At 53.4% G+C, this 27,912-nt stretch overlaps 2 protein-coding genes and 1 pseudogene across 5 annotated transcripts; 2 read left to right on the top strand and 1 right to left on the bottom strand.

Moving 5' to 3' along the window:
* Nucleotides 1-1,263: 1,263 nt before the first annotated feature.
* On the top strand, nt 1,264-9,772 carry TMEM150B (transmembrane protein 150B). Of its 3 annotated transcripts, none has more exons than XM_025985358.2 (7): nt 1,264-1,410; nt 2,166-2,241; nt 2,477-2,536; nt 2,640-2,707; nt 2,975-3,102; nt 4,587-4,770; nt 7,609-9,772. In XM_025985358.2, exons 2-7 carry the CDS (start codon nt 2,174-2,176, stop codon nt 7,803-7,805), a joined length of 705 nt encoding a protein of 234 aa, XP_025841143.1. In that variant the 5' UTR covers nt 1,264-1,410; nt 2,166-2,173; the 3' UTR covers nt 7,806-9,772. The 3 variants fall into 3 exon arrangements, with proteins under 3 accessions (XP_025841143.1, XP_072615497.1, XP_072615488.1); XM_072759396.1 differs by having other exon boundaries at nt 1,281-1,410; nt 2,477-2,500; XM_072759387.1 differs by lacking the exon at nt 1,264-1,410 and adding an exon at nt 1,635-1,840.
* LOC140595707 (U4 spliceosomal RNA) lies at nt 6,251-6,319 on the top strand (annotated as a pseudogene).
* Nucleotides 7,888-26,094, bottom strand: BRSK1 (BR serine/threonine kinase 1). 2 transcript variants are annotated; one of them, XM_025985356.2, is made up of 19 exons: nt 25,603-26,094; nt 23,767-23,861; nt 23,587-23,672; nt 21,678-21,818; nt 18,451-18,567; nt 18,337-18,370; nt 18,185-18,253; nt 15,263-15,409; nt 14,888-14,919; nt 14,455-14,625; nt 13,815-13,912; nt 13,445-13,604; nt 13,209-13,269; nt 12,410-12,779; nt 11,923-11,971; nt 11,695-11,818; nt 10,574-10,772; nt 9,357-9,446; nt 7,888-8,583 (listed from the first exon to the last, which is right to left on the bottom strand). In XM_025985356.2, exons 1-19 carry the CDS (start codon nt 25,736-25,738, stop codon nt 8,426-8,428), a joined length of 2,337 nt encoding a protein of 778 aa, XP_025841141.1. In that variant the 5' UTR covers nt 25,739-26,094; the 3' UTR covers nt 7,888-8,425. The 2 variants fall into 2 exon arrangements, with proteins under 2 accessions (XP_025841141.1, XP_025841142.1); XM_025985357.2 differs by having other exon boundaries at nt 23,583-23,672; nt 25,603-25,823.
* Nucleotides 26,095-27,912: the final 1,818 nt, after the last annotated feature.

Genomic DNA, 27,912 nt, shown 5'->3' with positions numbered 1-27,912 from the left:
CTTGTGAGGCTTTCCTGGCTTTCCCTCACAACTAGAATATACTAAACGATTGCTAGTTAGCCACTCCCTCTTCTGGGGGCCACCTTACCCTGTGCCACCTTCATTATAATACCTGTATTCTAATTTTTGGGTTCCAATAAGGCTGCCCCCAGCCTGGGAAGCCACCGTGGGCAGGGATGAGATCTCGGCCTCTGCTGATTGCTGCCTGCCTCTGCCTCAAGGAATGTCCACTGTCTATCTCTCTGCTTCTCCACTTTCTTATCTTCTCTCTTGAGGAAGCTGACAGCCTAAAGTGCTAGTTGCTGGGGCAGCATGACCAAGAAAAGGTGGATCTCAGACTCGTAAGTCCCCAGAGACATAGGACTTCTATTCAGCCGTGGAAAGAGATGAAGCATTGACACACTCTACAATGTGGATGAAACTGAAACACATATGAAATGTCCAGAATGAACAAATCCACAGACACAGAAAGCAGTCTGGTTGTGGCCAGGGGATGGGGGACAGGAGGGAATGGGGAGTGCCTACACTTGGTGGGGAGAGGATTACTTCCAGGATGATGAGAAAGTTCTAGAACTAGATAAACATGGCAGTTGTGCAACATTAGGAATGTACCAAATGTCACTGAACTGTTTGCTTTAAAATAGTTAATTTTATGTCTTGTGAATTTTAGCACAAATTGAAAAAAAAAAAAGAGGTGGCTGAGGGAAAAGGTAGCTGGAACTTCTAGGTCTGAGGGAGGAGGAGATGGGGTTCAGGACTCCCAGGTCTGAGGAAGAAGGGCTGGAGGTCTGGACTCCAGAGTCTGAGGTAGGAGAGGCTGGAAGCCTGGACTCCAGGGTCTGAGGGAATTGGGGCTGGGGGTCTGAACTCCAGGATCTGAGGTAGGAGGGGCTGGGGGTCTGGACTCCAGAGTCTGAGGGTGGGGGGGAGCCTGGGCCTCTGAGTCTGAGGGAGGAGGGGCTGGGAGCCTGGGCCTCTGAGTCTGAAGGAGGAGGGGCTGGGGGCCTGGACTCTTGGTCTGAGGGAGGAGGGGCTGGGGGCCTGGACTCTTGGGTCCAGGGGAAACAGGAGGAGGCTGGGGCCCAATGGCCTGATTTTTAAGAGGGGAGGAAACCAGAGTTAGTTGAGCATTGCTATGCCGGACAGAGAAAAGAAGGATCAGAGTAGAGGAAGCAATTGCTTTCAGGGGGGAGGCTCATTAGATGGAGATGTCGACACCAAGGCCTCCCTTCCCACCCTGAGCCAACCCACTGGGGAATTCCAGCTGCTGCCCAGAGGAAGGGAGAGGGGAAAGCAAGTGAGGAGGAGGAAGCAGGGTCACCAGGGCCCCACACCCAACAGCCTAAGGACGGAAACTGTACCCAGAGAGGAGCCTGGCCTGTGGGCCTGGATTCTGGGGCACTGGAGGAGGTAAGAGCTAGGAGGTTGGCCCAGGCAAATGTAGAAATTCTAGAAGGGACTGGGGTCTGGATGGCTGGGGCCCAAGGGAGGAAGAGTAGAGGGAGCTGGAGGCTCAGATTCTGGGTCCTGGGGAAGACAAGGGCTGGGTGCTTGGACGTTGAACTTCTGAAGCTGGAGTAAGGAAGTTGGGGCCAGGCGAAGCTATCTGAGGTGCTGCTGGTAAGGTTTTGAGTGGGGAAGTGGCAGTTCAGGGGCGAGGTCCCAAAGAAGGTGGCAGGTCAGTCAGTGGGACAGTCTGTCTGCCTGCTGTCCTGCCGTGCGGACTTTGGCTCCGCCACGCTGCCGCCAACGGGGCCCCACCCCATGTCCCCTCTCCCTTTCCGACCTCTCCCACGGCCCCAGGCCTAGGACGAGAGAGCCAGAGGGAGAGTTCGCACAGGTGAGCATACAGGCAAGCCCAGGGGCCACCGGTGGAGGGCTGGCTGGGAGAGGCTCAGAGGCTGGGTAGAGGGAGGCCAGCCTGGAAAAACTGGGAGGTCAGGATGGAGAAACAGTTGTTCCAGGAGGGAGAGCGCCCCAGGCTGTGATCTGGCTTCATCAGACCAGACCCCTCACCCACAGCTTCTGCCCAGGAGCCAATGGGGGCCTCAGAGCCACGAGGCCACCTTCTAATGCACCTGGACTCTTAAGGCAGTTTCCTCACCTGAGAGAGAGGCAGACAGACAGACAGAGAAAGGCTTGTGGTCCCTTTCCTTCTCCTGCAGAGCCCGGTATGTGGGGCTACCTGTCCCTGCTGCCTGCCTTCCTGGCCCTCTGGGCTATCACTGGAGTCTGGACCGTGTGAGTATTAGAGGCAGGATGACCCCTGGGCCTGAGGGAGGAGGGAACCAGGGGCCTGGACTCCAGGGTCTGAGAGAGAAGGGGCTGGGGCCTAGACTCCTGGGTCTGAGGGAGGAGGGGCTGGGGCCTGGACTCTTGGGTCTGAGGGAGGAGGGAGCTAGAAGTCCTTGTTTCTGTGGGTAACAGAAAGAAAAGCTGTCGTTTAAAACCACTTTGATGTCTCCCTGTACTTCAGTTTTGCCCTGGCCGTAGCCAACAGGTCTGTGAACCTCACCGAAGGTTTTCCCTACATCAGGTAGTTATGGCGCTGGAGGAGGGGGTAGGAGGGTGGTTCCAAGGTAAAAGAGGAGGGGGGCCTGGCTCCGAGGTGCCACAGGACGATCCTTTGTCTCCCCCAGCCTCTGTGGATCTTACCCCCCTCAGAGTTGCATCTTCAGCCAGCTGCTCAACATGGGAGCTGCTATGGGTAAATATTCTCAGCACCCCCCCGGCCAAGGGGGCCCGAGTGCCGGCCCCCAGGTGTGGGGGTTAGCCCCCACCCCTAGATACCCAATCTCTCTACAACCCATCCCCCAGATGTGGGGGTTAGGCCCCCATACCTAGACGCCCAGTCTCTCCGCACTCCATCCCCAGATGTGGGGGTTAGGCCCTCACCCCCAGACGCCCAATCTCTCTGCACCCTGGCCCCAGGAGTCCGAGCCCGGCTTGCCCGCCCACTTCCCTCTTCTCCCAGCCGCCTGGATCTGCATCATCCGTTACCACCAGCTCCGGGACTGGGGAGTCGGAAGATGGTTTAACCAGGTGATCCTGTGGACGGGGCTTCTGTGTGCCCTGGGCACCTCCGTGGTGGGCAATTTCCAGGTGAGACGGCGTGCACTCCAGGAGCCCAGCCGGGCGTTCGGACCAGCCCGAGCCTGGGACTACAGCTCCCAGCACCCCCCGGGGCCTCCGCCTTCTCTATTGGCGGGGTGGGGGTGGGGGCTCCTCCGCGAACGGCCTTCTGGGACTCTCTCTCTCTCTCTTTTTTTTTTTTTTTTTTAAGATTTTATTTATTTATTCATGAGAGAGGGGGTGGGGGCAGAGAGAGGCCGAGACAGAGGCCGAGGGAGAAGCAGGCTCCATGCGGGAAGCTGGATGCAGGACTCGATCCTGGGACTCCGGTATCACGCCCTGAGCCAAAGGCCGACAGACGGCCAACCGCTGAGCGCTGAGCCACCCAGGTGTCCCATACCTTCTGGGACTTCTATTTCTCTTGTGGCTTTTGGGCCGGGGAGAAGGTGAGCTCCTCGGCTCTCTGGATGGAGTGCCCCAGAGGCTCTTGGTATAGCGATTCCACTGAACACTAGAAGGTTGGGGTAATTCACTGCGGTTCTTTGCCCCTTTCCCCTTTTAATAATGAAATTACTCAGAGCCACTCATTCTTAGGTTTTACATTGTATGAATTTTCATCCATCTCCTCAAGGGCTCTAGCTAGACCCTTTTTAGTCAAACAGAACTTTTTATTTTTGTTTTTTGTTTTGTTTTTGTTTTTAATCAGCTGGCCTGTGGGGGTCAGAAATAAACCCAGATTCATAGACTCCAGAACTCACATTCTTCACCTTGAAGTTCAGTTGATATTTGTAGAACAAATGAATGGATGATCAATTGAAGAAGGCTTATTGATTATTTTGTTATTTAATTTTACTGTGAGGTCTCGCCAACCCCTGCCGCCCCCGCCCCCCGCCCTTGCTGAGTATACTGCAGGATAAGAGGCTGCCTCCAACTTGTTCATAAAAATTCCCTCTGCATAGCGCTCATTCACTCATTCGTTTAGTCCTGTACTCCACAACTGTGACTTGTTAAAATTATTATATCGTTCCCCTAAGGAGTCTTTTAAAGCCATTTCCCGCTGGTCATCGCTTCTCCTCATTAAACTTTTAATATTTAAAAAAATATTAAATAACATGTACGATGTATCAGTAAGCCACAAACCATTGTAATATTTAAGAACTTTTCACCCTCTGAAAACCAATTTTTACCCCCTGGATGCCAGTGTCAGCCCTCCCCCACCCTGGTTGAGAATGAAAGATGTATTGCACTAATATTTCCTGAGCGCCTATGATGTGCCAGACCCTGTGTTAGGGAGTGAGGCCACAGCAGTGAGCAACAGATTAGAATGCCTGCCCTGCTGGAGCTGACACTAGCCAATACACCTAATCAATAATCCAGTCAACTGGCTATGGCAGTTTTCACAGTCCACTGGGTAGGTCAAGGACCCCTCCCCCCATTACAGCCCTTGTACCCTCCATCCCCTGCCATCCCCATTTATCTATCTTCTTCTCAATTCTGGTCCCTTTTCCTTCCAGCAAAAGAACCAGCTGCCCGTACATCTGACAGGGGCCTTCTTTGCCTTATTCGTGGGCAACCTGTACTTTTGGCTGCAGCTCTTTCTCTTCTGGTGGATGAAGAGCCTGCCCCAACCTGGGGCCCCCTGGATCAGGCCACTCCGTCTGGGCCTCTGCAGCCTCTGCACCATCCTCATGGTGGCCAGTATCCTTACCCGGGCCAGTGGCAGGGTCATTGGGATGGGTTGGCTACCTGCAATATGCAGTGCCCTGTCCATTCTCCGTCTCAGCCTCCTTAGTATGATAGAGTAATGGAAAGCGTCAACCCTGGGGTTAGGCAGCCTGGGTTGGATTCCACCTCCCCTAGTACCAGCTTGTGTGTGTGTGGGGGGGGCTCCATTGGCTGAACTTCTCATTCCCTGTGCTCCTTCAGCTGTCAAATGTGGCTAATAATAGGGCTGCTCTCCCACCCCGAGTTGTAAAGAATGAAGGAAGTAATACCTGTGAGGTGCTTAGATGGGTTTCCAGCATAGTGAGCAACCAAGAAATTCTGGGAGGATGGTAAAACCAGTGGTAGTGGTCTGTTTGGGGTACCTGCCCTGTGCCAGGCATCATGTTGGCTAAGACTGAGGCCTAAACTGAGGTTCAGATAGCAGGGAGTCTCTTGGCCAAGACCCATTATGAAGTCCAATGGTGGAACTTGTGGTAGGCGGAAGGCAGCTTGCACCAGCTCTTGAGACCAGTTCGTATCTCTTCCCAACTCCATGTTTGGTGCTACCACTGACCTTGGTGAGAGTCTTCACAACATAGAAATTGGCCAACGCTGCAAATCAGAGCTGGTAGTTAACCATTTACCATCATGCCTACTTCTGGGGAAAGACTCCACCCAGCCCAGTTCTTAGTCTCCATAGCACGACACGCCTCTGGGTGGCTCAAATCACTGTCTGTGTTTTAGTTTCCGTATCTATAAAATGGAGTTGTTTTGATTACTGACAGGTGAAGTGCCCTGAGAGATGAGAGGCCTGGAGGCAAACTCAGTCTCCCTGACTGATATCCTACTAGGGCAGGGTGGAAGGGCGACCAGAAAGCTACTGGTGTTCAGAAGAGGCTAGAGGGAAGCAAGCTGAGGTCCTGTGCTCTCTGCACGAGGACATCTGCTTATTTGGAGTTATCCCTACAAATGGAGCTGGCAGTCCCATCTCCCAGAGCAGCAAACTGAATCCCATGGAATAGGTGAGACGGGCTGACCCCTCAGCTAAGCCTTTAGCTACTCCAGTCATATGAGCAACATCTCTCCTCTGCAGAGGCCCTGTTGGTGATAAGATCCAGCTGGCCCCTTTTATTTTATTATACTTTTGTTTTTAAAAAGATTTATTTATTTATTTATTTATTTATTTATTTATTTATTTATTTATTTAAAGAGAGTGAGTGAGAGAGAGAGAACAGGAAGAGATGCTGAGCACAGATCCTGACATGAGGCTCCATCCCAGGATCCTGAGACCATGACCCAAGCTGAGACCAAGAGTTGGTGACTTAACTGAATGGCTCAGGTACTCCTTGCTGGCTCCTTTTAAAACCCCAGTTGGGTTGATAATCAGTTAGGCTGCAGGGTTCTTATTCTGTGGGGCTCAAGTATCCCTTGGCCCTGGAGCAGGGAGATGGACCGACCATAAAGACAGCCAGCAAGCTTTGCGCTGTGGCAGTATCGCAGCCAGTGAGGTTTAATTGAGGCTCGATCATTACTAGTTGAAGATGGCCAGCATTGTGTGATAGGAGCAGGGGGTCTGCAAGGATGGGTCTGCGAACTGGCAGATTCTGAACTGGTCTTGCAGAACCAGCTTTTTGCCTGCATTGGGAGGTTGGGGAGACACTACAGGTGCATGCTGAGGGTGGGAGAACCAGCTTGGAGATGAAGCTGCTGGCAGGGCCTGAGACAAGCATCTCCAGTGCTCAGGTGAGGTTTTAAAGGCTCTCATTTCTGCATGGCTCAATAGGGAACCATGGAAAGCGTATGAGCAGGGGAGGAATAAGGCCATTTCTGGGGGTAACCACCTTGTGTGTAGGTGCTCTCATGTCTCCTTTGCTCTAGGATTCATGGGGTCGGGGTGATGTTGGCCTTATTCACTGCCTAAAAATCCTTGAATGAATGAAATGTCTAAACTGATCTAGGAGTGGGTGGGAGCTAGCTAGGTTGATAAACAGAAAGGTTGTTGCAGTGAGGGGGCCCCAGAAAATCAGGGACCTCTCTGATAGTCTGAGGTTGGAGTGTGTGTGTGCTGGTGGTTGAAAAGGTTTTCAGGGAGCACCTGGCAGGCTCAGTCAGCAAAGCATGTGATTCTTGATCTTGAGGTTGTGAGTTCAAATCATACTTTGGGTGCCGAGTTTACTTAAAGAAAGGAAGAAGAAAAAGAAAAGAAAAAGATAAAGAAAAGGAAGTTTTCAGGAGCAGGGGATTGAGGACTGGAGATGAGACAGGGCAGACCAGAAAGAGATGAGCTAGGCCAATGGGATAAACCTTGGGCGACCAGCTGGCCATGGGGATGAGGAAGGGGAGGGGGGTGAGTGGGTGGCAGAACTGTCATCAGATGGGAACACCAGGAAGAGGAGCATATTTTAGGCGGTGAGTGGGAGTGGCCAGTGTGCCACAGGTGGGGGATGAAAGTTGCCAACAGAGCCCAAGGCCAGCGCCCTGGTCGGTGTCTTTAGGAAACCCTGAATATTTGATGGAAGAAGCAGTTGCAGCTGCTTGTCTAACAAGGCAAGTGGGAGATGGTGATGGTGGAGCCCTGATGGGGTCAGGGAGGATTGAGGGTAAGACAAAAACCTTGTTTTGGGATGTTGGAAATACCATAGGAGCGGGAGGAACATGCCAGTGGAACATCTGGGAAACGGCCTTGGACGGGTCGGAAGGCATCCCTGTAAGTGTCTGGGAGCTGGGTGGCCGACTGGAGGCCATTCCACCAGTGTAGGACACCCAGCAACAGTGACCCAGCAGGTTCCCGGACCCTTCCTGCTTGCTGTGGCCCTTGACCCTGGTGTAAAGTGGTCATCCTCCACCACTGGCCGCTGCGCTCGGCCTCTGCTGCCTGCGAGTGGGCCATCGCCATGCTGCTGTTCATGCTCTTCGGCCTGTTTGCGGTGGATTTTTCCTGCCTGGACGGCTGCACCCTGTGTCTCCAGCCGGGCCCCAGCCTCAGCCCCCCACCGGCCTCCCCCATCTCCCTGCAGGTCCCCCTGTGAATGGCAGTCGGATTGGTGTGGTTTGGCGCCAGTGCTGCGATCAGGGCCACCTGGGAAGTGAGAGGCCAAGGCCAGCCAACCATCCCTGCTCAAGGCTATTTATTATTATTATTATTATTATTAATTTTTTTGTTTTTGTTTTGTTTTGCCGCCGGCGGAATCAGAGACACGGACGCAGGCAGGGTCACGCGAAACCAGAATTCCTTCCGGAGAGCAAATCCGTACAGAAGGTTTTGAAGGGAGGGGAGAGCTGGGGAAGGGGGGGGTGCCTGGGAAGGAGGAGTTGGGGACACAAGGACAGATGGCCCTCTCCGTCCGGATCTGCTAAGCCACCCCAACCAGCCCCCGTCCCTCCCCCCACCCCACTGAGAGATTGATCAATAAATAAAATAATAAATTAATCAATAAATAAAATAGAAACAGCTCCCCCGCCCTCAGTTCCCCCCCAGAACCACCCCCCATTGGGCACGGCCCCCTGAGCCCCATCCCTGCAGGGTGAGGCTGGGTTTGTTGTGTCTCTCCCCTCCCTATATACTCCTTGGGCCCTATTTACAGATTCACAGTTAGGGGGCAGGGAAGGGGGGTTGAGGGGGTTTCCCTCCTTCCCTGGCCCCCTGGGGTCAGGGCAGAGGGGTCCCATTGGTGGCCAGGAGCTTCTTGTCCTTAGCAGGGCCTCGGCGGGGAGAACTGGTCAGCTCTGGGTCTGGGCGGCTGGGTGGGGGCTGCAGGCTTCTGGGTGGGGTGCCAGCAGGCCGAGTCTGGGTCCCGTTTTTCTCATCTGCGGAGGAAGAAGCAGTGTGGTTTCAGTAACCTCCAGGCTGCCAACCCCAAAGAATATGTTCCAGCAACAGCATGGTGAGACCAGGGCCCCCATCATGGGACTAGAAGCCTGCAGAGATGGCTGCCAGGAGGACTCACATCTGCAGCCAGACCTGGCAGCCTCAGGATGGCAGGTCATGCATCCTGGGCCCCCCAACCTCTGTGGCTTTGGAAACTGGGCCAAGTCAGTCCCAGAGGCCCACCTTTAGGGGGCATTCTCATAGACTTTGGCTATGACACCATGCGCTAAGAGACAGCTTGTCACAGCAGCTAATCAGATTCGCATCCCTAGATTACAGCCAGAAGGATTGGTCCCCTTTCCTTCTGCTACCCTGGTTGTGGGGGTAGCACAGGAAACGTTCCCTGGCAACAGGGCCCAGGGGAGCCTATAGTGGGTTGTTTTGCGGGGGCGGAGGGGTTTGAACAGACCTGGATGGTTGATTACTCTTCTCCAGAACACAGTTTCAGAATTTTGTTAGCAGAAAATCCCACATCCCCGACACAGAAACCAGTCATCCTCTTAGGGATCCCTGGAGGTGCCCCTCCCTAGCCACAAGGCCGTCTCAGGTTGGGATGGCCTGGTTCCCTGGATGGAGCTCAGGACCCAGCCTCTCTGAGAACCTGTGATCCTTGCCCACAAACTGAAGCCCTGGGGCACCTGCTCAGCAGGAGGTCTTCCCTCCAGCCCACAGGATAAAAGAAGCAGACATCGCCCCGGCCCCTGCCTCCCACCTGCCAGGGCCTGCACGGAGGGCTGGTCATGAGTGCTCAGCAGCTGTGCCTGGATGGTCTCTACAACTCGCTTGAACCGACGGCTGGGACCTGGAGGGGAGACGGACGTGGACATGGAACTTGAGGACAGAGATACTGAAGACACTCCCACCCTGTGGAACCCAGCAAAGGACTCTCTTCCTCTTGGTCTCAATTTCTCACCCTTTGTGGGGCCAGGCATAAACCCACACTTTGCAGCTGGGGCTGAGAAAGATCGGCATTGAAATTAATGATGGGTGTGGTTTTCTGTTGAAAGAAACTGTACTACTTTCTAGTTTCTAGTTGAGGCCTTGAAGAGCCAGAAACATAAGAAAAATAAATGGAAAGTAAAACAAAAAACAAAAAACAAACAAAAAAAAACCCTTAAAATCGAGAAAGTCCTGCATATCAGTCTTTAAAGGAAAGGGGAAAAAATGCATCATAATTCATCTTAGTGATGTAACATTGTGGCAGGCTGGTATAGAAACTTGGGAGCAAGCTCATCTCCCAACTGTGACATATTAAGACTGCTAACAAGGGTAGTGAACAGAAGCATCCCTTGTTATTCAAACCCTTGTCATCAGGGCTCAGAAACTAAGCTGAATGGGAAGGAAGGCTTTTCTGTGGTTTTCATCTCTGGTGCCAACTCCTGATTGTCATGGCTGCCTGCGATTTCTGAGGCTGCTGCTGAGCTCAGCAGGATGAAGTGCGGTGATTGGCTGGTGATGTCTGCTCTGGGTGCAGGAATGACATTGGATCTCAGTGAGCCATGTCTTTGCCTGTCTGCTGTATGGTCTTAAGGAAGTAGGAAGGGAGCTCTGCACTTCGAGGTCAGCAGGGCTAGGCTGAGCCCAGCTCTGTCGTGGTTTGCAGCCTGACTCTCTCAAGTCAATTTACCTCTATAGGACTCTGTTTTCTCTTCTGTAAGGTGGGTGATCACTAATACCTCAAAGGCTGCTGGGAAGCTTCAATACAACAGTGTATGTAAAGCACTGGGAACATCACAAATGTCCATGAAATGTCAATGAGAAAAAGGGTAGACAGAATGTAGGGGTCTGAGTGAGGAGGGGGCTCACGTAGTCAGCAGTAGCTGGGCACCACCTCTTCCTCCCTCTTGCTACCTTGGCCACTATCCTAACTCAGTTGTCTTGAGTGTCCCAAACACTAGGCTGTAGGCAGCCTTGCTGAGGGAAACTTACCAGAGATGAGCGTAAAGGTGACTGAGTAAATACCACCACTGCCACTCCCATCCCGTCGTGGGGAAGGCTCTGGACCCTCTGAGGAGCTGATATCCACCTGGAATCGGACAGGCTTCTGGAAGACGGATGGGCCGCCACTGGCCTTGTATTCGGCCCTGAAGCTGGTCTGTGACAGCACACTGTGACTCAGGCTGGGGATCTGAGACAGGTGGGGGACAGAAGCAGGGGGTGATTCCAGTGACCTGATTCCAGAGAATGGTTAACCATCCCCACAACTACATCTGCCCAAGGAACTAAAAGTTCCATCAGCCACTGGGGGAAAAAATAACCGAGGAGATACTGGGAGATCCCACTGCCTGCTGGGACTAGTAGTTTTCTTGTCCAACTCTAAAGGTATCTCAGGAATGGCTGAACAACTGAATTCCCATGTAACAGGGACTCTTGCTTCTAGGTATCAGCCCTAGGCTCCAGAATCACACAACACAAACTTCTCTGTCTCCACAGGCATTGCCATATCAGCCTCAAAACCAGTAAGTCAAAAAAAAGTCAAAAAAAAAAAAGTAAAAAAAACAAAAAACAAAAAACCCAGTAAGTCTTGGGATGCCTGGGTGGCTTAGCGGTTGAGTGTCTGCCTTTGGCTCAGGGCATGATCCCGGGATCCGAGATGGAATCCCACATCAGAGTCCATGTGTGGAGCCTGCTTCTCCCTCTGCCTACGTCTCTGCTTCTCTCTCTGTGTCTCTCATGAATAAATAAATAAATAATCTTAAAAACAAAACAAAACAAAAAAACCCCTGTAAGTCCTACTAGCTCCTAGAGCAAAGAACCAGAGGACCCAGTGGGAAAAGTGGTTCCTTCTGCTAATCTCAGACGTGGTGGTCATGGAATGGCAACTGATCAATACTCTAGAGACTTGTCCCATGCCATCACCTCCAGGCCCCAGGGCACCTCTCCCACCTCCCTGCCCTGACAGTGACCAAACCCAACTCTGAATGGTAAACTACAGATCCTATGAGCCTCAGGAGGAAGCCAGGCCAGAGCGATGGTGGTGGACCCCAGGGGCTGCTGGGATTTGTAGTCCTGTGAGGGCCAGGACACAGGAAAGACCCAGGTCCCCTCACCGACAGGAAGGCATGGACAATGTCCGCTTTGATGCTGCTGAGAGGTTTGTCCTTTAGCACAAGGAATATTTGTTCTTCTTTGTCCAAGGAGATGAAGTTCCCAAACCAGGAACGTTTTGCCAACCTGAGTAAAAGGGAATGTTTGGAGGCAGGTCAGCAGGAGGGTCAGGGGCTCAGGGAATAAACACCTCCCTCCATCCTCTCACTTCCCTTCCCTGTCAGACTCACTCTGGAGAGGACTCTGGCGTCAAACTGGACATCTCCTCGGCAGTGGGGACTGGCGGGGGCGGTGAGGGAGGGGAGAATATGGTCAACACTTGCACATCATCCTGGGGTCCAGCACGCGGGCCAGCGGTACCCTCCAACCAGAGGTTTCAGATCCCAGGGCCCATTCATCTCCCAGTAGCTAAACCCCAAATGGCATGCTGACTGGTGGTCCTTCCAGGGATGCGGGCCCATCTGTTAAGCCACGCCTCCTGAGGGGTAGAATTTGCTAGCTATAAGCCAATGGGAAGATGAGCCAGGCCTGAAGGGGTGTGTCCCTGAGAGGCTCCTCCTCCAGAGCTAGAAGCCACGCCCCTCTCCCCAAAGCCTGAATCTCTACTCCAACCCCATTTGCTCACAGGAAGTTCCCACTCCAGGCCCACAGCTCTCTCCCCATCTTAGGATTCAGGAGTCCATGCCCCCAGCCCCTGCACCCTCAGGGACTCCGTACCCTGCATCTTGCGCCGGTGAAAGCGAGGGGAGCCCAGGAAGCTGTTGCGGATGGAGTTGAGACGACTTCTCCAGGCGGCTCCCCCGACGCCACCGCCGGGGCTTGGGGGTGGTGTTGTTCCTGGCGTCCCGGTGGGGCTGGCCCGGGGCGTATGCAGGGGCGAATGCAAGGGGGTGCCCCCAGAGGAGCGCGGGGAGCCTGGGGGGCCAGGCAGGGGCGTGGAGCGGGCACTGGGGGGCGGGGGCTGCTCTCCGGCGCCCCCACCCCTGGGGCCTCGAGAAGGCAGCGTCTGCGTTTTGGAAGTTGGGGAGACCCCGCCCCGAGCCTCATCGCCAGCCCCGGGCTCAGGTGAGAAGGAAAAGACAGGACTCTGTGGAAGAGTGGAGATGGGTGAGATGGCGGACTACAACTCCCAGGAGGCTCTAGAGCCTCATTCGCACATACTTAGGGAGGTGGGTCCTGATGCCTGTTGGAACTTGTAGTCCAATTATTTTCCCCTCCCAACCCACAGTGTTAGGTTGACAGAGACTTTTTCTACCATGCTCACTGCTATAGACCTAGCACAGTGACTGGTACAAAGGAGGCGCTCAGTTAGCTTTTGTTAAGTGAATAAATGAACCCGCGACAATCCTACAGGAGGTGGAAATGCCCAACTACTCATGCGGCTTTGGGATTGGGGCCCTATAGGGACAAAGAGGCAATGCCTCAAGACATCATGGGAATTATAGTTTCTGCTGCACAATCTTTGCTCCAGTGTCTTCACCCCCTTGCTCCTTCTTAATTGGGGAGCTGGCCTTACCCTTGGGCTGCTGAGAGGGCTGGAGGACAGACCGGTGGATGCTCCACTGACACTACGTGATCTGTTTCCAGGAGAGTTTTAAAAAAACAAACAAACAGGTGTATGGGTTTCACGAGGCTCAGATGTCCTCTCCCTTTCTCGTGCCTTTGAGATGAGGACCTGAGGCCTAGAGAGGGACCACTGAGGTGGAATTGGGGCTAGAACTCTGGATCCACTGGAGAAACAAGGGCTCCCACCTCTGACTGTGCTGGGCCATCTCCAGGGCCCGTCGGGTGGGCACCGGGGAGCCACCGCCCCCAGCATCTGTGATGCTCAGAACTTCCATGGACTTCCGCTCTGGCCTCCGCTTCCCATGACGGCTCAGCATGGGGGAATCCACACGTTTCCGAGGAGGATCTGAGGGCAAAGAGAGTTTTAACTCTATCAGAAGATGTCTTGGTCCAGCTGTACATGGCACTCATACACACAGGGAAACAGAGGCCCAGGACGGAGAGTTGTGTCAAGGTCACAGAGCAAGTCAGGGGCTCTAAACCCAGAAGCTAAGGGCTTGCAGCTCCTTCCTCCCCCTGGAATTTGGGGTCTGTACTTCCAGCTCTGTCTCCTCACCAACATCATTCCGGGGAGGCAAGTCCTGGTCCTCACAGCTGGGATACCGCTCCTTCCGATCCAAAAGCAGATAATATATCATCTTTTCCTGGTTCTCCCTGACGGGGAAGGGGAATAAGGGGGTAGGAGAGGATTGGGGTCAGGGGTCGGGTTCCAGAGGTCTCACCCCCTCCTTGCAGCTGTGGCTCCTGGAGGGCTTGGTACACCTAGTATCTCTGTCCATGGTTCCATCTTCCTAGGTATCAATATGGTGAGTTTTTTGTGTCGGGGTACCATCTGACTCTTCCTTAACAATAATAGCAGTAGTAGGAATAATAATAATACCTAATAACTCCACACTTACTATTTGTAAGCGCTCAGTGGGACACTAAGTCTGTCTGAGCACCTATTGATACATCAGCATCTGGTCTGCCTTTTTTCCACTGGCCCTTCAGCCCCCTCGTGGTTCCTCCGGGAACAGCACCATCTGGGAGCTTTAGGCTACGCCCTCCCTGTCTAGCAGCCTGAGTGCCACGCCTCAGGGAGTCTGCGCGTGCGCGGGGCCTGGGCGCGCCGTCTGCTGGCCATCTGGGGCGCTGCCGCTGCTCGCCGGACGAGGGCACCTGGGCAGCAGGTGTATGCTGAGGGCAGGGGGCCTTACTCCTCGCTGCGCAGCTCGCGGTGCAGCCGCTCACGGTCCCTGAAACAGCCCAGCGAAGCCATGCTCTCCAGGACGTCGGGGTCCAGCTCTCCATTGGATGGCAGGCTCCGCATGGCCACCCGGCGGCCTGGGGCTGGCTCCAGGCAGGGGTCTGGCTCGTGTTTCCCACCCCTAGGGAGAGGGAGAAACGTTACAGGGGACCGGGCTTCCGGGATTCGAGCCCTCTCCACCCAAGATGCAGGTATTCTGGGCCCCAACCTGCTCCGCCTGTGTCCTTTTCCCCCAGGACCCAGAAACCCGAGTCCCTAGCCCTTCCTCATTGAGGAACTTTGGCATCGCAGCCTCTGGCTGGTTCTCCTGCTGGGGTCCCTTGAAATTTGGGCCCCGTCCCTTCCTCCCCCAGGGAACCAGGTACCCAGGTCCCCGTACTCACAGGTACCAGGGATGTTTCTGAATTTGCTCCAGCTGTACGGAGGGTGGGTGTAGAGAAGCAGAAGTGAGGTGGTATGAATACAGTAGGCCTCAAGGAAAGTTGATGAGGCGGCATTGGGGGTCCGTGGCAGTGCCCCCTCCTCTCCACCAGGGGCAGGATGATAGCTTAGGTCTTCCCCTAGTGGAGACTGAGCACCTCAACCTACCACTATTGCAGATAGCACTGGGAGGACAAGGCCCACATGCACGGTGGCATCCCTCCTGCCAAGGGGGTCCTCTCCAGTTTGGAGTGGATAGTTTTGCAGACCCTGGAAATCCATCCTCATCCGCCCCCTAGGGATTCTGTCCTCAGGACCCACCGCTCATTCCAACTCACACTGAGCCTTTTCTCAGGCTCCACTTCAATCATCCCTCGCAGGAGGCTCTGGCAGTCTGGAGGGATGAAGTGGGGCATGTGGAAGACGCCCCGTTTCACCTTCTCCAGCAGCTGGCGGAGATTGTCATCATCAAAGGGCAGAGCCCCCTGAGTGAGAAATAACAGGACCCCTCACATAGAGCTTAGGATGTATCAGGTGAAAGCCTAAGCGCTTGGCAAACCGACATGTCAAGTCCTTACCACAAGCACTAGGACGGAGGGGACTATAATTATCCTACTTTACAGATGGGGAAACTGAGGCATGCAGAGATCCAGCAATTTGCCCAAGGCCTCTGAGTTGGTGAGTGAAAGAGCAGGGACTTGGCAATGGACAAGTTAGGCCCCAGTGCTTAAGAGGCTGGGATTGTGGCTTGGAGGCTGCATCTATTTATTTATTTATTTATTTATTTATTTATTTATTTATTTATGATAGTCACACAGAGATAGAAAGAGGCAGAGACACAGGAAGAAGCAGGCTCCATGCACCGGGAGCCCGACGTGGGATTCGATCCTGGGTCTCCAGGATCGCACCCTGGGCCAAAGGCAGGCGCTAAACCGCTGCACCACCCAGGGATCTCGGAGGCTGCATCTTAAAAAGTTTTCTCCCCAGACCACTTTCAGAAGGGGTAATCCTCATGCATTCATTCAACAAAAATGAGCATCCATTTGGGGTCAGGGATCTCATGATGGACAAAACAAGCTCTTGCCCTCCTAGAGCTCACATCCTAGAGACCCTGGTGAGTAAATGAACTTTAGGAGCTATGTCATGAGGGCACACTTGCTGTCTCTCAGGTTCTGATCTGGCTGAGAGGGATGGAGCAGGGGACACACCAGGTCCCTGTACCCAAAGAGCTTTGTCTAGAATATTGCCTGGCACACACGAATTGATAAATGATGGTTGAGGGGGGCCTGGGTGGCTCAGTCAGTTAAGCATCTGCCTTTGGCTCAGGTCAGGATCCTGGGATCCTGGGATCAAGTCTTGTGTCAGGCTCCCTGCTCAGTGGGGAGTCTGCTTCTCCTTCTGCCTCTGCCCCCTGCTCATGCTTGGTCTCTCTCTCAATAAATAAAAAATTTTTTAAAAAATAGGCAATGGTTGTTGAAGGAGTAGTGGGGAGGACAAACAACAAATGGACACGTGGAATGAGACAGCTGGGAGTGCATGTGATGAGGAAGTACAGGGCCAAGCAAGCAGGCAGTGTGAGAGGGGAGCCGGGTTTTGCAATGAAGTTGGGGAGGGTGAGAAGATGCTGGACATAGACTTGCAGGGGTGACAGTGTGAGTCTGCACTGGGATCCTGGGATTGAGTCCTGCATCAGGCTCCTCGCAGGGAGCCTGCTTCTCCCTCTGCCTGTCTCTGCCTCTCTGTGTTTCTCATGAATAAATAAAATCTTTTTTAAAAAAGCGCAAAAAAGCGAAAAAAGGTCTCGGCACTCAGTAGACCGCAAAAAACACACCTGTGCACAAGATTAACTGAAATAAGGGGGAAAAAAAAGCTAAGGGTCGCCCTGTGCCACCTCGGCAGGAACACATGCGACAGGGACTCAAATTTTTTTCCACCCTGTGCACGTCTGAGGATGACCTTGAAAACACCAAGAGCAGTGATGATTTTGAGGATGTAAACTGCAGTGAGCATGCAACTTTGCAAATATGGAGGATCATAATCCAGAAATTATAAGGATCAGCTGTAATAATAATAGTAATGAAGTATGACAACTAATAATTGAGCGCTGCTCAGAGGGCTGACTGTAGAATAGTCTATGGAAATGCTGGTGACTCCAGGTACCATAGGTACCCCCAATGGGTAGATGAGGCAATAGGCCTAGAGAGGGAGACTGACTTGCTTGCTCAAGGTGGTGGAGCAGGGGTTGGAACTCAATTGGGTGGGCTCCAGAGTCGCCAGCTGCAGGAGGGCTGCAGCCTGTAGCGTTTGCACCCACCTCTCAGGCATCCCCCCACCTTCCTGGAGAGGGGGAGCTGGGAGCCCCGGGCATGCCTGTTCAGCTTCAGTCCCCTCTGTCACACAGGCTAGTGGTGATGAGAGCGAACACAGATCCCAGCCCTGCTACTGGTAAGCATGTGCCCATGGGCCAGTCACTTCTCGTTAGGGCTTTTGAGACAAGTACACGAGGAACAGTGCCTGGCACAGAGTAAGCTGCCAATTTATTTGTCCCATGTAAGTTCATGAGGGCTGACTGTGCCAATCCAGGTCACCATGTTGAGCCAATGGAACAAAACACACAAAGACAAAAGCCCTGACTTCTGGGAGCTGATGATTTAGAAAGAAAAGGAGACACCATACAAGGAACTGCATAGCTCAACACACAATGGCCAACTCTGAGAGTTGCCAGGAAGGACAGAGCCTCCCCCAGAGGGCCTGACCTCATGAGGGGTTGGGGTGGACAAGGGAGGCTTCCTTAAGAAATGAATATTGAACTGAGGGTGAAGAACAGTCTAGGTGTGATTGGCAACGGGACTAGTAGGGATGGAAGAGCATTCTAGGCCGAGAAGAGTAGGTGCAAAGGCCCTGGGGGAAGGGTCAGGCTGACAAGCCTGGTCTGGTTATACTAGTTATTACCATATTGCAACAAACACCTGAGAATAGCCATTGTCCCAAAACCCTCCAGGGCTGCTGGTGGCCGCATCCCTTTCTGGAACACCCTGGACTGGCTCACGGTTTTTTGACTGGCTAGCTCTGGGCACAGAGATGGGGTATGGGGGGTTGCTCCAGGATCTTGGTCTGATGGTTAATACCTCCCACCTTCCTGTTACCAGTTAAATATTTGGAAGACAACCCCCAAGGGGAGGATGGAACTTCATGTTCTATGCTCCCACCAGGCAGGATTGTTCTAGAAGACGGAGCAGGAGAGGTGAAGGGCACCTTACCACAAGCAGGGCAAAGAGGATGACTCCGCAGCTCCACATATCTGCCCGGCGGCCGTCATACTTCTCCCCCTGGAAAAGAGAAGGCCCTGCCATGACTGAGTCTGTCCACCACACTCCTGCCATGCCTCCCTCCTCTCCACCTGCTCACTCACCTTAATCACCTCTGGACATGCATAGTGGGGGGACCTGAGGGAGAGAGGTGGTGTGAGCTTCTGGCCGGCTTCTCACTCCCTCCCCGGGACGACGGAGGCCAGGCCCCCACTCACCCACAGCTGGTCTCCAGGAGGCTGTCCCCCACCTGCAGGGATGCCATGCCAAAGTCTGCGATGCGGATGTTGTTTTTCTCATCCAAAAGCAGGTTCTCAGGCTTCAGGTCTCTGTGGCTGAGGCAGGCAGGTGGGGCTCAGGCCTCTGGTCTCCTCCCAGAGGCCGAGGCCCTGGTTACTATATCTCAGAGGTGGGCCCTTCTGGAAACTATTATGGACAATTTCAAACATGCTCCCAAATAGAAGAATATAAGGAAACCCCATGTGCCCATCCCCCAGCCTCATCTGTTACCAACTCAGGGCAAATCTGTTACCAACTCAGGCCTTATCTACACCCATACATACTCTCTTTCCTCCACTGGATTATTTAATAGGAGACCCCAGATAGTATATGATTTTATCCACAAATATTTGAATAGGTACTAAGTGAGATATTCTGAGTTAAGAGGGCTAATGTTGAGCTACTTCCATACTGAATAATAATAATAAGGTCACCCCAAGCCAGTCACTTGTCCCTTCCTGGAGACACCTGCCCTCTCCCCTGGAGCAAAATTCCTTAAGTTTTAAGGGTTGATATCTTGGTGGGGGAGCGCTGAGGATTCTAGTTTCTGTTGGAAGTGGTCAGTAACTGGGTCATACCTGTTGTTAAACATGTTGACTATTGCCCCCTAGAGGTCAGTGTTTTTAATGTCAGGATTTTGACAGGGTCTTGTCCATAGGGAGGTGTTGACAATTTAAATGGGATGCTTTTCCATTACCAATCTTTACTCCCTGCCGAACTCTGAGCCCCTCTGCCCCGACACCCACCCCAATCTCCATCCCAGAGACTGAAGCAGTGCAAACAAATAAGGCCGAAAAGACAAGCTCAAGGCCATTCACCGAGAAAAAGATGATATTTTCCTATGGACATTCACATGCCAGAAAAACAAACTTCAACCCTTACCTCACATCACAGACAAATATTAATTTGAAACGTATCATGGGCCTAAATGCAAGAGCTAAAACTATATAACTTCCAGAAGCAAATGTAAGAGGAAGCCTTAGGGACCTTGAGCTGGGCAAGGATCTATAGACTGGGCAGAAAAAGCATAAACTGTACAAAAAATATTGACCAACTTGAGTTTATCAGAATTTAAAACTTGCTTTTCAAAAAACATTCCTACAAAAACACAAAAGTGGCGTGCCTGGCTAGTTCGTTTGGAACAGTGTGTGACTTTTTTTCTCTTTTTGTTGGGGGGTGGTTATTTATTTATTTGAGACAGAGCACGGCAGGGGGGTGGCGCAGAGGGATAAGGAGATTCCCCGCTGAGCATGGGGTGATCCCAGGACCATAAGATCATGACCTGAGCTGCAGTCAGATGCTTAACTGACTGAGCCACCCAGGTGCCCCAAGCGCACAACTCTTGATCTTGGGGTCCTAAGTTCAAGCCCCACATTGGATGTAGAGATTACTTAAAGAATTTTTAAAAGTTGTTTAAAAAATTTTAAATTAAAAAAAAATTAGGGATCCCTGGGTGGCGCAGCGGTTTAGCGCCTGCCTTTGGCCCCGGGCGCGATCCTGGAGACCCGGGATCGAATCCCACATCGGGCTCCCGGTGCATGGAGCCTGCTTCTCCCTCTGCCTGTGTCTCTGCCTCTCTCTCTCTCTCTCTGTGTGACTATCATAAATAAATAAAAATTAAAAAAATAAATAAATAAAAAATAAAAAAAAATTAAAACTGAAAAGCATGTCACAGACTGGGAGAAAAAACTTGAGAAATACAGTTAATAAAATATTTGTTCTTAGAATAAAGAACCCTTAGGAGTAACTCCTAGACCTATCTCTTCTCAGAATAAAGAATTCTTACAACTCAGTAATAAAAAGACAACTCAATAAAAAATGGGGAAAGGATCTGAACGGACATTTTTTTCAAGGAAGATAAATGAATGGCCAATAAGCACATGGAAAGATGTTCTACATCATTAGTCATCAGGGAAATACAAATCAAAACAACAATGAGGTACCACTTCATACCCGCTAGGATGGCTATCAAAAAGTCAAATGGGGGCACCTGGGTGGCTCAGTGGTTGAGCATCTGTCTTTGGCTCAGGTCCTGATCCTGTGGTCCTAGGATCGAGTTTTGCATCAGACTCCCTGCGGGGAGCCTGCTTCTCCCTCTGCCTATGTCTCTGCCTCTCTCTGTGTGTCTTTCATGAATAAATAAATAAAATATATTTTTAAATTTTTATTTATTTATTTATTTTAAAAAAGATTTTATTTATTTATTCATGAGAGACACACACACAGAGAGAGAGGCAGAGACACAGGTAGAGGAAGAAGCAGGCTCCATGCAGGGAGACCGATGTGGGGCTTGATCCCAGGACTCCAGGATCATGCTCTGAGCCAAAGGCAGACACTTTAACTGCTGAGCCACCCTGGTGTCCCAAAATCTTTTTTTTTTTTAAAGTCACATGACATGATAGCAAGTGTTGGCAAGGACATACAGAGATTAGAACCCTCATGCACTGCTGGCGGGGATGGTGAAGGGTACAGTCGCTTTGGAGAATGATCTGGCACTTCCTCAAAAGGCTAAGCAGAGTTCCTACATGACCTGACTACTCCACCCCCAGAGATGTACCTGAAAATTGAAAACACAGGTATGCACTAAGATCTGTATTTGAATGTTCCCATATTCATGTTATTTACAACAGCCAAAAATCAGAAACAACTAAAGTGTCCATCAGCTGGGGAATGGATAAACAAGATATGGCATATCTGCACAATGGAATACTGTTCAGCCATGAAAAGGAAGGAAGTACTGACACATGCTACCACATGGATGAACGCTGAAAACATTTTGCTGAGTGAAAGAAGCCAGACACAGACCACATATACTATGGTTTCATTTATAGGAAATGTCCAGAATTGTCAAACTCATGGAGACAAAAAGCAGATTGGTGGTCGTCGGAGGCTGGGGGGAGGGTGTGTGTGTGACTGCTTAATGGGTACAAGGTGATGATTTTGGGGGTGAGGAAAATCTTCTAAAATTACATAGCAGCAATGCACAACACTAGGTCCACCAAAACCCACTGAATCTTATACTTTAAAAGGGTGAATTTTATGATACATGAGTTATATCTCAATTTTTAAAAAGGAATAAAGATTTATTTTGGGGCTGCACCACACTGGCTTCCAGTCAGCCTTGTGGGCAGCGCTCATCCCAGCCTCCCCTCCGCTGCCCCCTCACCAGATGGAGTAGCTGTGGCAGAAGTCCAGCGCCGATACGATCTGGCGGAAGAACTTCCGGGCCTCCTTGGGTGTCAGTCTCCCCTTCTTTACCAGGTAGTCAAACAGCTCACCTCCAGAGACATGTTCCAGAACCAGGTACCTGGGGGACGTGGAGGGGCCAGAGGGCTGGAAGGGGCATGTGGAGGACCAAAGAGCCTGGTCTCCCTCTTTCAAAAGCCCTTGGACCGCAGCACAAGACCTCCATCCCACTGTAAGCAAAGAATCCCGTCTCATGAGACCCGGGACCGGGTGGGAGTGGGGGTGGGGGTGGGGGTGGGGGGAGACTCCAGTTCCCATGATTCCCCGGGAGGAGGAGACTCCAGTTCCCATGAGTCTCTGGGAGGAGGGGGAGAAGAAGACACCAATTCCCATGAGTCCCTCAACAAAAGAGACTCCAATTCCCATCAAGCCTCTGGGAAACGAAAACTCAATTCCCCCCAGCTCTAGGCAGCCAACTCCCATGGCAATTTTAGGAGTATCAGTACTTTGACTCCTACTAGTTATTTCAGGAGATAACGACAACTCCGTTAGCACCTGGAGGATAGAAACACCTCAATTCTCACAGGACGCTGGGACATAAAGACACCCCCATCCTCCACTCCCATCAGCTTCTGGAAAGCCAAGCCTCTCATTTCTGTAAGCCTCTGGGAGGTAGAAACTCGAATTCTCATTAATTCCTGGTAAATAACGACTGCAGTGTGCACCAATCTAAGTCAACGACCATAAGGTAAAAGACTACAAGTCCCATTAGCTCTTGAGAGGTTTAAAAATTCCCAACTCTCAGAAGCTTCTGGGACATGGGCTCTTAATTTTTTCCATCAGCACCTGGATCCCTAAGACTCCAAATCCCATCAGGCTCCGGGAGGCTAAACTCTGATTCCCACCAGCCCCTGGGAACAAGAGTTCAATTTATATGAGCTCCTTGAAGGCTGATAGTCCTCTGTGAAACCCAAACTCCCATGGGGCCCCCTCTATCTACCTAGGTGAAGTGGGAGTGATAGCTCCAGCAGTTGGTGACAAAGCCCCTCCCTGCTGCCACACCTGGGGCAGCCTGAGGACTACAATTCCCATGAGCCCCTGGGGCCGGGCCGCTTCCTGCCTGGGGAAACCCTGCCCAGCGTCTGATGGGTATTGGATGGAGTCAGTTCATCCTGGGGACTCTGTGGTCGGGGCAGGAATCTGGCCCCTCACCCGCTGCCTAGCCCAGCTGTCCCTTGGGTCACCAGAGTCAGACAAAGGCCTATTGTCTGTACCGTAGGCAGCTGGACTCCACTCCCATCTTCCTGGAGGGTAATCAACTTTGAGACACAGACTCGGAACTCCTAAGCAGGCCATTTTTGGGGTGTCCATCACAGCACCCATGGTTATGAGGGAGCAGGAGAGGGGTGGTTTAGGAAGGAGGATTCACTGAGCCTCAGGCTTTGCTAAACTCCCATTGCCTCAGTGAAGAGGAGTGAGGTGGGGATCTGCCCTTAGCAAGCTGGATCTGGTTGAGGGCATCTGGATTATCTAGCAGAGAATGTTCCCTGTAGTCCAGTGTGGTGAGGGCCTGAGGCTGGGAAGAAGGGCCAGGATGGATCTCTGTCCCCCATTCAGGATGGCTGATGCCGCTGTCCTGTTGCTAGGGCACATTTGGCCCTTCGCATCAGTCTAGGCCAGTCGGTGTGGGAGCAAGGATGATGTGTGTGTGTATGTATGTGTGGGAGGGCCTCTGTGCAGTAGCAAAGGGACAGACTGGCCCTTCCGTGACTCTAGTCAGGAGACCTTAAGTCTCTCCAGGCCCCTCCAGGACTTGTTTCCAGAAAGGTCCCACCTTAGGAACTTGGGGTGGGGGGTGAATGGGGGGCTGGGTGTCTATAAATACCTACAAATATTTCTTGTTCTCGTAGACATCGTGCAGCTTGAGGACATGTGGGTGTTCAATGAGCTTCAGGATGGCGATCTCCCGCTCCACCTGGGGGGAGCACGGGACATGGGAATGGAGGTCAGCATGGCCCCCATCCCTCCCCTCAGCCCCAAAGGGATCTCCTCCTCCAGTGCACACACACCTTCATCAGCACTGACTCTGACAGCTTCTCCCGGTTCACGATCTTGATGGCGACCTTCTGGCCCGTGATGCAGTGCACCCCGAGTTTAACCAGCCCTGGGGAAGCAGGACTTAAACTGGGGGGGGGGGTGGTCCCAGAGCCCTCACCCAGCCTCTGGCTCCTGAGTCTCCATTATGACCCCCTTTCCTCCTCCTTTCCCTGCTGGCCTGAATCACCCTGACCTGGGCTCCCAGGGCTCTGACAGCTACCATTCCCACAAAACACATTCTCTTCTTGCTATTGCCTGTAGACATAGACATTCTGTTTTGTCCGCCCCCCCTCCTTTAGATAATCTCTACACCCACGTGGGTCTCAAACTCATAACCCCGAGACCAAGAACCAAGAGCTGCAGGCTCCACTGACTGCAACAGCCAGATGCCCCTGTTCTGTCCCTTCTGGTTGTCTGTCCCTCTCTGCCTGCCATCACCTCCATAGCCACCCCTGATTCTCACCCTGATTCTCTGTCCTCATGTACCCCTTCAAATCCATCTCTCCACAGAATCTTTCCTCACTGTGTCTCCAGAATTTTGTCTCCCTGCCTGCCTGATTCACCCTCTCTCTCTCTCCCTCTCTCTCTCTCTCTCTCAACCCATCACTTCCTTAAATTCTCTGCTCTTCAATCTTCTGGAGACTCCATGTCTCCCAAGGAATATACTTTCACATTTGTCCCCTTCCCAGACCATCCTCCTCCACCTCCTCCTAAACCCTGACCTTTTAATCCCCTCCTTTAATCTGCTTTTAGTAGCAGCTGTAGCTGGGAGCATGCAAACCCCAAGAGTATGCCTACTTCCCAAGGGTAAGGCTCAAAGCCACAGATCCTGGAGTCCAGGCCCCCAGCCCTCCTCCCTCAGTCCCCCTCACCCAGGAGCCTGGGCCCCAGTCCCTCAGCCCCTCCTCCCTCAGACCCAGGAGTCCAGGCCCCCAGCCCTCTCCTCCCTCAGACCAAGAAGCCCAGGCCCCCAGTCCCTCTGTTTCTCCTCCTTCAGACCCAGGAGTCCAGGCCCATGGCCCCTTCCTCTTCCATAACTCAGGAATTCAGGTCAGTGACACCTTCACTAGGATCCTGAGGTCTGAGCCTTTCTCTTCCCTGTTGCCCTGGAACCTCAGCTTCACAAGAGATTGAGGGCCCACTCCTGGGCCTCCTGCCTAGGACACGGGTGTGCAGCTCCTGCTTCACACCCACCCACCCTCCACCTGGCAAGAAAGATGCCCCGACTGGAGCCAGCCTTTAGCAACAGCAAAGGATGACCCCTGATTCCACAAGCACTCCTGGGAGATTTGACTTTCCCTGTCCATTTCTGTTCCCCACACTGAGCCAGCATGCTGGAGAGGGGAGAATGCTGCAGACCCCATCACCGGAGCCTCACTGCTGGTCACCCAGACAGCCTGCCAGGAGAGCCTGAGGCCCTCCTCAGCCAGAGAGCAGTGCAGAGAGAAGCGGCTGCCCCGGGGTGCACCCCCATCCCGCGGCGTACTGCAGCAAGCACCTCAGCTCCCGGTGCAAGGCTGATGATCCCTTGCTGCAGGCCGGCCTCCCTTCCCCACCGCGGCCCTGGAGCCCTTCCAACTTCTGCCCCCCATGAGGTGGGAGCCTTTGGGCCTCAGCACCTCCCTCCAGGAGTTCAAGCCCCCAGCCCCCTCCAACCTCGGGACCCAGCGCACTGGACCCCAAGTCCCCTCTCTGTGAGGGACCCCTGGGTCTGGGCATTTGGCCCCTGCCCTTTGAATACCCATGAGTCCCGCCCTCTGCCCCCAGCTCTCCAGCCCCCGCCCCAGGTGTCCCCTCCCCGGGCTCACCTGTCTGTCCTTTTCCCAGCGTCTTCTCCAGGCGATAGGGGCCCACATATTGGGCATGCTGGGGTGGGTGTGGGTGTGGGTGCGGGAGGTGGTAGGCGGGGGAACCCCCGCCCCCCTCCTTGGCCCCGGACGACATGGTGCCCTTGGTCCCGGCCCGACCGGCCCCCCGGCCGCCCCCCCTGCGGCAGGTCGCCCCGTCCCTCCGGTGGGGGCCGGCGACAGCTCCGTCCCGGCCCCCCCGGCTGCTTCCCACCTCTCCGGGGGTCCCCAGGGGGCTGGGCTGGGCGCCCCCCCCCGTCGGCGGGCCGCGGAGCTGGGGGAGGGGGGGCTGGCCCGGGGGAGGGGGGGTCAGGCCCCGGGAGTCAGCATGGCCCGGGGGGGCTGCGCGGCCCCCCCTCCCCAGCCCGTCCCTGGCCGGCCCCCCCCTTCCTGCGCCTCCCCCCGCCGGGGGGGTCTGAGGTGCGGGCCGGCGGATGCTGCAGGCCGAGGTCCCCCCCACCCCCCCACGCGCCCTCTCTCCTCCGCCTCCTCCTCCTCTCCTCCTCCCCCCGCCACCTCGTCCTTTCTCTCCGGCACGCTGACATCACCATCCGGGGACTCCGGGCCCTTCCCCAAAGTTAACCCTTTCGGAGGGGGGAGGGGGAGCCGGGGCAGGGGGCGGGCCTGGGCGCCGGAGGGATGGAGAAGAGGTGGGAGGGTGCAGGGAGGATGGAGGGATGCAGGAGGAGAGAGGATGGAGGAGAGGCAAGGGACCGAGATGCGGAGCCAAGAGACCAGGGCAGGGATGGAGCCGCACAAAGGGAGAGGGAGTCTGACACTCGGCGACAGCGCTGGCGCAGGCAAGAGACCTTGCAGTGGTGGGCTGAGACGGAAGAGCAGGCAGGGAGGAAGAGCAGGAGAGACAGAGACAGGGAGATGGAAGAGATGTGATGGGGACCGGGAGAGACAGCGATACCGAGAGAACCGGGCGGGGAGACAGAGAGACAGGGACAAGGCGGGAACAATGTGGAAGAAAGACAGAAGGATGGAGAGTCAGAGAGAAGAGTGGAAGAGAGGTGGAAAGGGATGGGGGTCAGGAAGAGGAATGGACAGGTGGAAAAGGAGAGCGATGGCGAGGAGAACCTTAAACCCACAGTGGTGTTGGCACCGGTCCACAGGTGCACAGGTGCAGGGCACATGCTGGGGAACACAGGGACACACTGCAGGGGCAGACTAAGAGGGAAATAATTTGGGAGTTGCCCAACTAAGACTCATCCTTGCTTCTCCAGGTCTCCAAGCCTGCCCCCCACCCCCAGGCCTCCTTTCCCCACCAGCACTAGGGGACCCATCCACTCCATTTAGGATTCTCAATGCTCCCGTTGAGAACCTTCCAGAACCCCCTTAGGTCCCTGTGTGTTTAGACCCCTGAATATTCTCTGTGCCCACAAGAGGGTCTCCTCAATCTTTATATGGGCCTTCATATAATTATACACCCCCCACCATGGCACATCACATAGATATCCACATAATCCAGGACTCCCCCATATCAAGTACCCAAAGGTGTTAGGCACCCCTTTGATCCCTAAGTCCCCTAGAATGTGGATCCAAGAGCTTCTATTCTCTAAGTCAACCACCTTCATTCCATGAACCTTTACTGAGTGGTAAACCTGAGCTGGCACTATCCATATGCTGAGGGGACGGCAACTATCCCAATCAATCAAGATCCCTGCCCTGTGGAGCTCCCACTGCAGTGGGTGAGGCGAGTGATAAGCAAGATGAGCAAAATATTTGGTGTGTTTGACAGTGGAGACCAGTGCTAAAGAGCAGATTAAAGCAGGGAGGGGGACAGGAGGTATTCATTGGGTGGAGTATGATTTTTGATATGGTGCCAAGAAAGACTCCTCCAGTGTGGGGATGGGATGTTGAAGGAAAATGAGGGTCTGAGCTGTGTGGACAAAGTACCTTCCATGTAGGGGATAGCAAATGCAAAGGCCCTGTGGTGGGAGTGTTCCTGGTGTGTTGTGGGAACATTGAAGGCCCTGTGTGGCCAGAGGGGAGCAAGTGAGGGGAAGAGAGAGAGAAAATGAGGTGAAGAGACAGATCATATAGGGCCTTAGAAGCAGGGTAACTGGGCAGCCCCAGTGGCTCGGCCGTTTAGTGCCGCCTTCAGCCCAGGGTGTGATCCTGGAGACCCGGGGTCAAGTCCCATGTCAGGCTCTCTGCATGGAGCCTGCTTCTCCCTCCGCCTGTGTCCCTGCCTCTCTCTCTCTCTCTCTCTATGTCTATCATAAATAAATAAATCTTAAAAAAAAAAAAAAAGGAGAGAGAGAG

This window comes from Vulpes vulpes, chromosome 1 (genome assembly GCF_048418805.1).
Source record: "Vulpes vulpes isolate BD-2025 chromosome 1, VulVul3, whole genome shotgun sequence".
In the NCBI taxonomy this organism is placed as follows: Eukaryota; Metazoa; Chordata; class Mammalia; order Carnivora; family Canidae; genus Vulpes; species Vulpes vulpes.
This window is presented reverse-complemented; position numbering and strand designations above follow the sequence as displayed.

What these genes read in the sequence shown, in the direction of transcription:
- TMEM150B (XM_025985358.2), top strand. Translation starts at nt 2,174, where the DNA reads ATGTGGGGCTACCTGTCCCTGCTGCCTGCCTTCCTGGCCCTCTGGGCT. An exon ending in GAAGGTTTTCCCTACATCAG is followed by an intron (nt 2,537 to 2,639) that starts GTAGTTATGGCG and finishes TGTCTCCCCCAG; the next exon opens with CCTCTGTGGATCTTACCCCC. An exon ending in CAACATGGGAGCTGCTATGG is followed by an intron (nt 2,708 to 2,974) that starts GTAAATATTCTC and finishes CTCTTCTCCCAG; the next exon opens with CCGCCTGGATCTGCATCATC.
- BRSK1 (XM_025985356.2), bottom strand. Translation starts at nt 25,738, where the DNA reads ATGTCGTCCGGGGCCAAGGAGGGGGGCGGGGGTTCCCCCGCCTACCAC. An exon ending in TCCTCTTTGCCCTGCTTGTG is followed by an intron (nt 15,410 to 18,184) that starts GTAAGGTGCCCT and finishes TTTCTCACTCAG; the next exon opens with GGGGCTCTGCCCTTTGATGA. An exon ending in TTGTCCATGCCTTCCTGTCG is followed by an intron (nt 10,773 to 11,694) that starts GTGAGGGGACCT and finishes CACCTGTCTCAG; the next exon opens with ATCCCCAGCCTGAGTCACAG.